The following is a 12,096-nucleotide window of genomic DNA, read 5'->3' on the forward strand; positions in this document are numbered from 1 at the left end:
TTCCAGAACCCCTACAAGACTTCAAACATTCCTTATCCTGGTGCAAAACCGCAGGTTGAGTGAACAGCCCTGGGGTATTGTGGAGAAATTCTCTTGTATTGTAAATGAAGCAGATATAGTAATACACTAACGTGAACTGAAAGACTCTCCCAATTGTAGCTTTATATCCCGCATTGTGCCTTTATTTCTTGACATTTGACTTTGAATCTCACCATTTTGACTGTATATGTAACTTTTCAAATTTTATGTCACAATTATCTTTTTTACTCCGAGGCTTGCAGGCTAGCATAGTTTGGCACATAGTTTGGCTTTAGTTGAGCAAAAGTGATATGATTTGATACGCTTTTTGTTATGCACTTGTGAAACAAAGGCAATTGAAACTCTTTTTTTCCCTTTTTGCCGACACGCACACAGACATTGTTGGAGACTGTTTAATGCTGTGTATTTTAGGCATCAAGTCTCCTTGTTTTGTGCAATGCATATTAGAAATGGCAGTCTTTTGACCGAGAGCTTTCCAGAGTGTTTTGTGCAGGTTAGGGCAAGTGGTGCGAATGATCAAGGTCAGAAGGATATATTCAAGCTTGCACTATGGCTCAAGACGCCATCACGACAGCAACACACCCAAGTATTTCTGGAATGTGTCCTGCTATAAGACCAGCACTGCAACAGTCGGTCATTTTAACTCCTTTAACCCATAACAGGTAAGATTAGTTACACCTATAGGTAGCTTTAAGGAGTGACAATAAGCAGTACATGATAAGAGTTGCCTAAACACATGTACATGTGCTTGCACTTGCTTTGAGTGGCTTAGTACATGTAGTGTAATTTAGCTGAAGGGAGAAGGAATGTGTATCCTCAAGACATGCTTGCCATGACTCTGACCTATGTTTGATAGACAGCTTAATAACACCTGAAGGATTATTTTAATTTGTGCCAAGGCATACCCAGAATAGCGTCTTTTTAGCAGACATGTTTGTCATTACATTTAAAGAACTACGACTGAGAGCAGAAGGAAGTGCACTACTGACGAAGTATCTGTTCAAACATAGATGTTGCTTTTGGACGCACCATCTTTGCCTTTATCCCTGCGGCGGCGGCGGAGGCGGCACTAGGACCACTCGGTTATTGAGCTTGCACGACCTCAGTTTTGCACTACACCATTCAACGGAGGGCAAGTCTGCTGTCTGATGTGATGAAATAAGAGCCGTTGAAACGAATCAGTATTTGAAGGAAGACCAGGCGTTAAAAGGATTGTGTTTTTGGAGGACCTGTCACGCACTCCAGCTCAAACCTTCACAGTGGAGATGGGAGAAAACCTGGAGACTGGGATACCCAGTGAACTTCCAGGAGAAGAGTCTGTGATTTGGATTTAAACTTGCATTGGTCGTTATTAAAACAGCTTGAAGTTAAGTATCATTCGTTAACGGATTTCTTCTCAACTCTATTATTTCTTCGTCACAGAGAGTGTGCGTAAAGCTGTGGCGCACGGGTCAAACACTGCTGCTCTTGTTGGCTGAACGTATTATTAAACTCTCGTTTTAATTGCGATGCCACCAAATATTATTAGTTACAAAAACTACAATTAATTTAAAGCAGTTTTCCCATTATAAAGTGCTCATTATCTGTAGATCTGGAATACCTAGCTGTCTTTTGCGCAAGTGAATTGCAGTTGTTGGTTTGTTCAGGCGCAATGGGAAAGTGAGGTAGGTAAACAGAGTTTGTCTTCCTTGAGTTTAACAACAACGCAAGGCGTGGATAGGGATGGTTGGGCATTCATTCATGATGTGAAAGACAACAGAAAAGACAAAGGGATGTTGTGGGAAACAGGTTGTGTCCAGGGAATTCCCCAGGTGTCACACATGGGTGTCCATGATGAATGGAGCAGATGATAATGTCCTTTTATACTAGGACTAATACAAAGTAATTTGGATTACGCCTGTGTCTATAGACTATTATGTGCGTCGTGCATTGATACTTTTTTTCCCAGACTGTAACTTCAATTTGGCAATCATAAAATGAATAATGGTTATAATAAATGACAGCGGTTAGTAAACAAATTTTATTTTTATAGGCCAGTGGGTGTGTAAGTGTGATGTCCAAAACCACTGCTATTATTAAACAGATTCTTTCATTTTCATTTTCTTTAATTGTTTGTAATTGAGCATATTGACCAAAATGCACTGCACTTGTCTATAGATTGCTAATGTTGTCATTAAAACTCTTAAAAATGAATGTTCCAAAAGAGAGTTTTCGCAGCGACGACATAGAAGAACCATTTTGGGTTCTTTCAAAAGGCTGAAGTATTCTATACAACTTTTGCCCACGTTTATTCCCCAATGTACTTTTGATTCTAGTTATCGAAAGTCAAAACCAGCCTGCAAACTTGACAGATTTCACTTTGAATTTTAGCTTCAGATTCCATCTATTTGGAAGATATCTGAACATGTTTGATGTTTTGAGTAAATTTTAGAACAATGCTTTAATCCAAAATCACAAGCTGTAAAGTAGGTACTAAATTTAGTTAACCTACTTCTGAACCATTGAAAAGTACATTCTATATGGTATGAATATGGATAGTGGGATAATTGGGACATACTACATCTGTCATGTTGTAACTGTCACATGACCTACCAGCATTAGTTTCGTTGCTTCACAAATCCTCTCCTGTGGCTTCAAGTGTTCGCTGAATACATACTCCAGAGACTCTGTAGAAGTAGTTTTTCTAATACTACTCTTAGCAAACTGTTTGCCACATACTATATAGTATAGAAGTATTGGGACGCAGTGAATGATTTGTCGTCATCATGTTTCTAGAAAAAAGGCACATGCTTCTGTGTAAATTTGTTGTGTTCAGAAAAACATGAAGAAACATGTTTTTCTCTGTAACCATTTGCAAAGACACAAATGTGCTTTTGAAAATTGTGTCATGAAGTGTATTCCAGCCTTTAGTGTGAAAAATGTTAATAATCTGAAGTTCCTTTTTCCACTTCCTTTTGTTAAAGGTTCTGCATGGAACCATAAAATCCATTAAAGAACCTAATTTTAGGAGTGAAGGCTCAGCATTAAATATCTTTAGCCTTATATCTGCAAAATGGAAGATCTTGAGTTTTATTTCATGCTTGCATATATTTTTGTATTTGCATTTAGGTTGCATAAGCCATGGTGCCTATCCGGAGATTGGGTCTGGCCCATCCTTGCTGTGTTGGCCTGCTGTTCCTACTCCTCCTGCCTAGCTCGGTTTCAGTGAGAGAACCTCGGCATCAGTCCCATGCCCACCTCCCCTCGCTGATACCTCATGCCACCCTGCCGCTGTCCCGCTCCCGCTTCAGCGCCAAAGCTCAGCTGGACCTCACTACTCACTGCAACGAGAGCTGCTTCCACAAAGGAGAAGACACCGATAAAGAGCAGCTAGGTTTTGAAACTCTTTATGCAGACGGGTCGCGAACTTTAACCACTGTTGACCTGGAAGAAAACGACACTGAACTTCCTGTCAGGCAGCCCACAGTAACCACTCCCAGACGCAAGCGGCTAAAGCGCCAGATCTACGGTTCAGATGGACGCTTTAGCATTCGTGGTGACCACTTCCTTCTGGACTACCCGTTCTCCACAGCTGTCCGCATCTCCACCGGCTGCACTGGAGTTCTGGTGTCACAGCAGCATGTCCTGACCGCAGCCCACTGCGTGCATGATGGGAAGGATTACGTCAAGGGAGCGAGGAAACTCAGGGTGGGCTTTCTAATCCCTCCGTCTGTTAACAGTACAAAGCCGGGTCAAGCTCCCGTGAAGAAACCCTTGGTGCGCTGGGTGAGAGTTAAACGCACACGGGTTCCTAAAGGCTGGATTCAAGGCCCTCAAGAAGTCAGCATGGATTTTGACTATGCACTTCTAGAGCTGCGTTGGCCTCACCGGCGTTCCTTCATGCGGCTGGCTGTGGCACCCTCCTCAGACAGTTTGGCTGGTAAACGCATCCACTTCTCTGGATTTGACAGCGACCGGCCTGGGGAACTGGTGTACCGCTTTTGTCCTGTGGAGGACGAGTCCAACGATTTGATCTACCAGCACTGTGACGCCCGCCCTGGGGCAAGCGGCTCTGGTGTTTACGGACGCGTGTGGGATGAAACATTAGAGCGTTGGGAGCGCAAGGTCATTGGGATCTTCTCGGGCCACCAGTGGCTGGAAATAAACGGCGAGAATCGTGACTACAACGTGGCTGTTCGATTCACTCCGCTGAAGTTCGCTCAGATTTGTTACTGGGTTCATGGAAATAAGGTAGACTGCAGTCAGGACTGAAAATATGACTTAGAGGAATGGGACAATATCAAATCAGAGGAAAATTTATGATGTGCCTGATGTTAGAAACTGCACTTTACAGTCCTTTTATGGGTGTGGCTACTGAAGAAAGAAAGTCCATGGCTAGTAGATCGATACCCACAGACTTTGATCACTCATATGGGCTGAGCTGGAACTTTGTTTAACCACTACCTTTAGCTTTTGCTCACTATACTGGCAATGTTATGCATAGATTTAAACTTAGATTGAGTCCTGCAACACAGTAGATTTATCTTGTCAAGTCTTTGCCAATGTTAAGTAGACATCTGATCTCAGTTATATGATTCTTTCTACAGCCTTGCTTTGTTCAGATTAAACATTATAGATGCTTCAGTCTGTTCTTTGCACTTTTAGAAAGTAGTTTTGGGATGGAGACTCATCTCATCACTTGGATGTTGGTTAATGCTAGATTAACATACACAGTTCGCCTTTTTCATCCCTGAAAATCCGTTTGGTCTGCTAAGCATACGGTTTCTGTCTTTTCTGATTTCCACAATAACATAAAAATCGATGACTGTGAGCTGTAGTATGGGTGTTAAATTGAGACAGTTTGTAAAACAGAGTTTTAAAGTATATATATTTCAAAATCTTCAGTTTGTTTGTTAATGTATACATCTGGCACTATAAATATAGTTCACTGTTCTGCAGTGATACACTCATTTCCAAGACAGATGAAGACCTCATATTGGTAACATTACATGTCGAGAGATAATTTTCCCTATAGTTATATGTTGGATTGATATAAAAACTGGACAAAAACTAAGAGAAAGGTTGTGGGGTAAATGTTGATTATAATTCTATTTTTTAAAAGCTTTTATTTTAATAAACCTAAATATGTCTGTTGTTTTTGGTCTTTTTCATTATAATGTTAGATCATGTATGTTCTTAATGAGGACTTTTGTAGTTAGTGGTAACATTAGATATGATTCTGTGTTGTATGTTTCCAGTAATATTTAAAAAAAAGAAAGAAAGAAAGGAAGAGAAAGATATAAAGGGTAACTACAATTTTGGTGTCTGTACGTAAAATGCGACACTGCTGCCCTCTGGTGGTAAATGCATATAAAAAAGGTTTTCTTCACGGTACAGTTACCGCTTTGGGCTCGTTTTGTTTGTGTATTATTATTTGTAGTTTATTTCTAATATGCTGTAGCTACTGGTTTAATTCATAATCTCAAAGATACTGAAATACACAGAAGAGCTGTGAGATGGAAGGTGGAAGCTTCTCTTTTTTTTCCAGCGGGGTCTTGAAATGAATCTCTACTCCCCTCCTGTGGTTAACATGCTTGACATCTTTCGCAACATGGCTGAGCAGTTCAGTCAATAGCGATTATACTGCTGTGATTACATTATTCAGTAGTATTGCAATAGTTAAAGTGCTTTAATATTTGACAAATTGTCCAGTAACTATTTTTTTACGTCAGTGCCAGCAGGACATGTTGGACATTTAACAAATTTATCTATTGAGGAAATGACTCAATGAACAGTTTGTTTTAATAGAACTGCATTTTTATTAGCCGTTTATAATGTAGTTTACATTCAACTGTTTGATGTCATTAGCTTGAAATCATATATTTGTATCAAATGCACTTATTTGCAAATCCAAGTAGTTTAATATAATATAAACAGCTATTTTTTATTATTAGCTTGTAGTCTGCCGAACTACTTTATTACAGGGCAGTTTAACAATATTATATTTGCAGTTGTGTCCTAACACAGCCATCCATCAAATCCATAGGGAGGATGAGAAAGCAATCAGAGTCCTTGTTTGGATCCATTTGAAACTTTATGAATTTTGCAAACGATCACATATTTCAGTGCATAAACCATGCTGAACACTGATAAAATGGCAACAAATGCAGAATATCCACACAAATGTAAGCAAATATCTTTAAACCAATATATAAGATCGTTGCGTATTTTCACCTTGGGGCAAAGCAAAAAGCAAAATAAAACAGCCCTCGCACAGAGGATCTGCCAGACATGAAGAAACAAACCAGTTGTAACAGCAGAGTTTAGTGCTTTTTTTTATTAGAGACAAGGAGACGATACAAAACATCCACTGACCAATATCCATCAATGCTCTGTACACAGGCTGCCCAAATATATCGCTCCATCTAAACTTAATACGTGTCCATCAATCCACTCAATCCAATTCATCAACAGACCGCTCATCCACTAGGTCCCAGATTTTACAGGTAGAAGGAATGTGTACAATTTCTTGACACCAGTGCCATAGTTTTGAATTATATTTGGAAATATTTAAATCAGATGGAATCATTAAAACGACTTGAGCTCAAAATAAAACAAAATAGGGAAGGGGAGAGTAAATTGTGCTCCCAGAATGGTCCGATAACGTTGCGATTGGAGTAAATTTTGTACTACACCTAGTCTTCAACAACACATACTTAGAAAAACTTAACTAAACATTTGGCAAAAAACAAAACAAAAAAAACTTAAATCTTAAGAACAAACAGAATGTTGTATAGCTGAATTGTAACGGCTGCTGTCTCACTCTTTCCTTTCAACAATCTAATGGAACCCAGAAAGAACGAAAACCTGCCAGTACACATTTACAGTTATATTACTTTGTTTTTATAATCATCATCCTTGGTTTTTGTCTTTTAAGATCTTTTTTTTTTCTCTTATGTTTTTGTTCTTGATCATTGTGTGAGAACTGGAATGACAGCCTACATCTTTCAAAATGTGTGGAGTTTGGAAACTGTCACTTTCGCCCAACCCTGCCCACCCGCATTAACCCACCCCGTGCCCCACAAACAGTCGTGCTGGCCCATCTGCCCCACCCATGTCGGAATGAACAGCTAACCCCTGAAATGTGTCAGCCTCAATCGCTCAGAGGCTTGCCCTCCAGAGACACAACTGATGCTCCCCCGAGCTTCTCAGCAAGGGTCTTTCGGTCCTTGATATCTTCTAAACCGTTCACTTGCCACTCATGCTTGATGCCTGTAAAACAAGAGGGAACAAAAGGTTAAAATCACAGATTTCACAATTACACACTTAAAATATTACATGCGTACTTCAATTTTTACTTAAATCAGTTCACATTTCTAAACTTATTGTAGTATTATTCAGCTACTATTGTAGTTAAACTAAATACTCCACTTTAAACTGTTGTACATTTGTTGTTTTTTCATATACATTTTGCTAAAGGAGTCTATTCTTTTTCAGTTGTAGATATTTTAGCATATGAAGTTAGTTAACTAAATGAAAGTTTTAGATGAAAATAATTTATGTTTTAGATTTATTAACCATAACTTATCATTTATACACAAGTAGAGAGTTGAGTAAGTTTCTTTTATAAAATTTTAAATTGTGCAATTTATTGTGTTTATATTTTTTAGCATTACCTGTGAACTTCTTCTTGATTGCGTCCTTGGAGCTGGCGTAGATCATCTTGCTTTTAAGTGGGGCACTTTCTGGGGCCCTGTGCAACAACAACAGGAGATCAGATCATCGGTTTATATCAGTGGCACCCAATACTGTTCCCTGGAGATGTACCTTCCAGCAAAGTTAAGCTCTAAACCTGATCAAACACAACTGAACCTGCTGATGAAGACCTTCAGGAAGGTAGATCACCAAGAACAGGAACTAAATGAACGCTCTTAAAGACTTACCAGAAAATGAAAACCAGGTCCTCTTTCTTGGTCTCTTTAGTCTCATACGTGGCATCGTAGAGAGCGTAGCGACAGTCATTAGGAGGAAGCATCTTGACAAACTTAAGGTAGGGATCTCCTTCATCTCCCTGCAGGATCTCACTGCCCTCCTCCATGATGATGCGCTTCTTGTCCTCGCTCAGGCAGAAGAGAATGGCCTTCTTCCTCTTGCTCCTCTCTTCCTCGTTGGCATGAGCCTTGCGCACCTTCATGTCATTGAAGATCGTCAACACGTTCTCATCCACTGTAACTCCGGAGGCCTGTGATAAACACGAACACACACAGGATAAGGTCACATGGAGGGCTCGTTTGAATAGAGGGAAGTGAGTGAGCTGATGAGCAAGGATGCGTGAATGTGTGGGTGCAAAGTCAGAATTTAAACTGGATTTTAAAACAAACGTCTTTGTCTGGTCTAGTTAAGCTGGCTGCCCTCTTGACAAATCTGGACCTCGTTCGGCTGAATCCAAACTACTAGGCCGGCAGGTTGCGCCACGTAAGATGGCAGTAAGTGACTAAACAAAAACCCTGACGTATGAGAAACAGGACCGCACACTTTGAGGGAAGTGGAATGAGATTCAAGACAAAAGAACTTAAAATATCTGGGCGAAAAACAAAAACATTGCAGGGATTTGGTTTTTATTCCCAGAAAGACACACCAAATAGTAGGTTTAAGAAAAAAAGGCTGTTTTGAACAAGGCACTATTCTTACCCGGTCATGTGACAGCTCAGATATACTGAAGTAAGGGAAGGTTGGCCACTTCCTCATAAGGTCTGATGAGATTTGTACTGATAGTCTGATTTAAAACAGGAGCAACAAATACGTCTAAAATTACTCAGATGCAAATGCTATAATAGTCACGTCATACAAAGCTGGTGCACAGCTTCAGATCACGAAACAATGATTCTTCTGTGAAAATCAAAATGGCCTCGGTCACACCAGTCCCATAAACCTACTCAGGTCCTCTGATTTCCATTAGAAACGTGGATCAGTGACTCATGCTGCAATGCCATAACCAGACATTCAACATTTCAGTTCTTAAGATTATACTGTGAGCAATGCGGAACGCCTTTAAAAAGGCTAGAAACCTGAACCTTGAGTTCTCTAGCGCCGATCCAGCTTCTGAACAGCATATGAGCACATGTGGGGGAAAAAGGTGGACACAAGGAGCCTCGCGGGGAAGATGCTTAAATGGGCCAGTTACAGGAAACATATGGCTAATGGGTGTAACCGGGTTTGCTAAAGGTGTGAGTGAAAGGAAAGTGTTAAGATACCTCATTACGTGACTCACAAATAATGGAAAAAATAGGGCTCTGAAGGCCCAAAGGAGAATTAGGATTCTCCCACCTTTTGACCAATGAACTACCACGACTTTTCCAGTCTTTATGATCATAGAATCTTTGTTTTGGCTTTAAAAAAACAAAAAAGATACAATTAAAAATTTAGGCAATACATAAGTTACTTTATAATCCAATTCTGTTTGTTTTTTTATTACAGCCATTTGTTTTAAGAGTAAATGCAAATTCTAGATCTTCTGCAAGAAAACAAGGCATTCCCGCTTTCATCCAGTACCATAAAATAAAGTCCAAAGTTTAAGTGCAAGGACACTAATGCTGCTGATAAATCATCCACATTCACAGATTAGTGAAACCCAGAGTGAGAAACCAGCAAGAGCTGCGATACAGGAAATGTGACGTCCTCAAATGAAAAGAGTTTATGCGTTAAAGAAAAAACTATTGTAAGGCGTTTGATCACATGCCTCTCACAAAAAGAGACGTTTGACGTCGCGACCGAGACTGGTTGCACCGGAACCGGCATTTCCTTCAACCTCCACGCGGCATGAACACCGTTTTCCCTCAACAATTTCACATGCATTTCTTATGTCTACATACACAAGTCGACAAAAGCAGCAGCGACGGCTGAAACACTAAACATGGAGCAAATCACCTTATAATCAAACATCCACAAATACTGCACGTCACAGGCAAGAGAAGCGTCACGCGCTTATTACGAAGATAAAAATGCCGATAAAATGGCAAACAGCAGTTATAAAAATAAACTCGAGGAGCAATGATTAAACGTTAGTTACGCGACGGTTCATCAAAGTTACGTCCAAACAGGAAGAGTGTGTTAGTCGTGATCATACGCAAATGCACAAGTAACGGATTTTAAACTCGGTTTCCTTCCGCTCAAGTATTTTTGTACTTATTTCGCTTGAAATCCAGTTGGAATCGACCAAATACACGCTCCCGGTCGAGCTTTCTTTTTTTGGTCAAAGAAATAAAGCAACACCATCTGTGCATCAAGAATTAGGGTGGGGCCACGATTGCAGTGTTCGTGCATGTGCTCCAAATATCCGCAAAATATCCGCGTTGTAAAGGCGAAAAGCGCAGTATATACACGCGAGGATTCGGGCTTAAAAGCGAATAATCTGTGTTTTTACAGACGCCTGCAGCCCCGCCGGTGCGGCACATGCGAGCGATGGTGTTTCTGACGGATGGCCGTTCAGACAAAGGACAGAGTCGTGAAAGCGCTTCATCTGGCCGGAGAAAAACGCAGTCAAACACACACGCGGTCATCGGTTTATTCACAGCCTTCCCTAATTTCCCCGAGCGATGCAGGCGTGTGTGGAGCGATGGGCCTGTAAGGTTAGTGTGTGATGAAGAGCTGCGAGGCCTTTCCTGGGCCTGGACTCACGGAAATAAAGGAGGCTGAGCGGGGAAATGGCGCCAGTTGTTTTTGCCAATCTCATCGCATCCGAGCAGCGGAAGGCCTCGCACCGTCAAACCATCGAAAATAACCGTGTTTGTTAAGAAATACGGTTAAACGACGCTGCCAAGAGAACCAATGAAAACCGGTTTGCGGTTTTCTTAACATTCACGGCACTTATCATAGCCTGCAGCCATTAGTCAGCGTAACGTTAGGGGTTAACTAACAGATTACTTATTCACATTAAATTCCAACCTAGCCGTCAAACTCCTCACACTCGCTGAAACTTGCTGTAAATCGTATTAGTATTGTTGAAATGTAGACGTACCATGGTTGTGTCGCTTTGCTAGTCGGCGTCTGGATGGGAATTGAATGAGCTGTGATGCAGTCCTTCGCTCTCGCGCACTTGATACAACACTCAGGCGCGCCCTTTTGCGCGTGGCCGTGCAGCGACGGGAACGCGCGTACATGTCACGCGCTTGTTGGGGTGTTATGGGAGCTGGAGTTCTAGGCTCTTTACAAACAGACCTGGGTATGGTAAAATGTGACCCTGGACCACAAAACCAGGGTATATATATATGCACGAGTATATTTGTAGCAATAGCCAAAAATACATTGCATGGGTCAAAATGATCGATTTAAAGTATAAAGGATATAAACTAAAGTTCATGTTCCTTGAAATTTAAATTTCCTACTGTAAATATATCAAAACCTAATTTTTTATTAGTAATAAGCATTGCTAAGAACTTCATTTGGACAACTTTAAAGGCGATTTTCTCAATATTTTGATTTTTTTTTGCACCCTCAGATTCCAGATTCTCAAATAGTTGTATCTAGTCCACATATTGCCCTATCCTAACAAACCATACTTCAATGGAAAGCTTATTTATTCAGTTTTCAGATGTTGTAAAAATCTCAATTTCGAAAAATGGACCCTTATGTCTGGTTTTGTGGTTCTGGGTCACAAATATATTCATGTTGTTTGTGGTACACTGGCACAAACTTATGGTCATTGGAAAGCGTTTATATGAGGTTATGTGTATTTAAAGTATTTATTTAAAAACAATTATTAAGCATTTGTTATTTAAATATATATATAACTATGAAATACTATAACTAATATATACTATATATATATATATATATATATGTGTGTGTGTGTGTGTGTGTAAATTCAGTGCATTATAAATATATCGTGTTTATAGTAAATTATAATATATATATATATATTATTCATTAAATGTCGTCTATATTATATATATTATTATAGACGAAATTTTAAAATATATTTAAATACAACAACCAATATTTTACATACTGAACATTTAGACCTTTATAGTTTTCTGCTCCATGCATGATAAAATGCCATGAAAGGTGTTGTTATAATAC

The 12,096-nt window shown here is 39.9% G+C and overlaps 2 protein-coding genes across 2 annotated transcripts; one reads left to right on the top strand and one right to left on the bottom strand.

Moving 5' to 3' along the window:
• The first annotated feature begins 1,017 nt into the window (after positions 1-1,017).
• On the top strand, positions 1,018-5,538 carry LOC306853588 (serine protease 23-like). The gene is made up of 2 exons (XM_079391115.1): positions 1,018-1,410; positions 3,148-5,538. Exon 2 carries the CDS (start codon positions 3,160-3,162, stop codon positions 4,288-4,290), a length of 1,131 nt encoding a protein of 376 aa, XP_079247241.1. The 5' UTR covers positions 1,018-1,410; positions 3,148-3,159; the 3' UTR covers positions 4,291-5,538.
• A 1,151-nt stretch (positions 5,539-6,689) lies between these two features.
• cfl1 (cofilin 1) lies at positions 6,690-11,173 on the bottom strand. Its single transcript, XM_079391134.1, has 4 exons — positions 11,036-11,173; positions 7,962-8,260; positions 7,695-7,771; positions 6,690-7,290 (listed from the first exon to the last, which is right to left on the bottom strand). Exons 1-4 carry the CDS (start codon positions 11,036-11,038, stop codon positions 7,172-7,174), a joined length of 498 nt encoding a protein of 165 aa, XP_079247260.1. The 5' UTR covers positions 11,039-11,173; the 3' UTR covers positions 6,690-7,171.
• Positions 11,174-12,096: the final 923 nt, after the last annotated feature.

The sequence above is a fragment of the Barbus barbus genome, assembly GCF_936440315.1.
Source record: "Barbus barbus genome assembly, chromosome: 33".
NCBI lineage: Eukaryota > Metazoa > Chordata > Actinopteri > Cypriniformes > Cyprinidae > Barbus > Barbus barbus.

What these genes read in the sequence shown, in the direction of transcription:
- LOC306853588 (XM_079391115.1), top strand. Translation starts at nt 3,160, where the DNA reads ATGGTGCCTATCCGGAGATTGGGTCTGGCCCATCCTTGCTGTGTTGGC.
- cfl1 (XM_079391134.1), bottom strand. An exon ending in GACCTGGTTTTCATTTTCTG is followed by an intron (nt 7,772 to 7,961) that starts GTAAGTCTTTAA and finishes GTTGTTGCACAG; the next exon opens with GGCCCCAGAAAGTGCCCCAC. An exon ending in AATCAAGAAGAAGTTCACAG is followed by an intron (nt 7,291 to 7,694) that starts GTAATGCTAAAA and finishes CTTGTTTTACAG; the next exon opens with GCATCAAGCATGAGTGGCAA.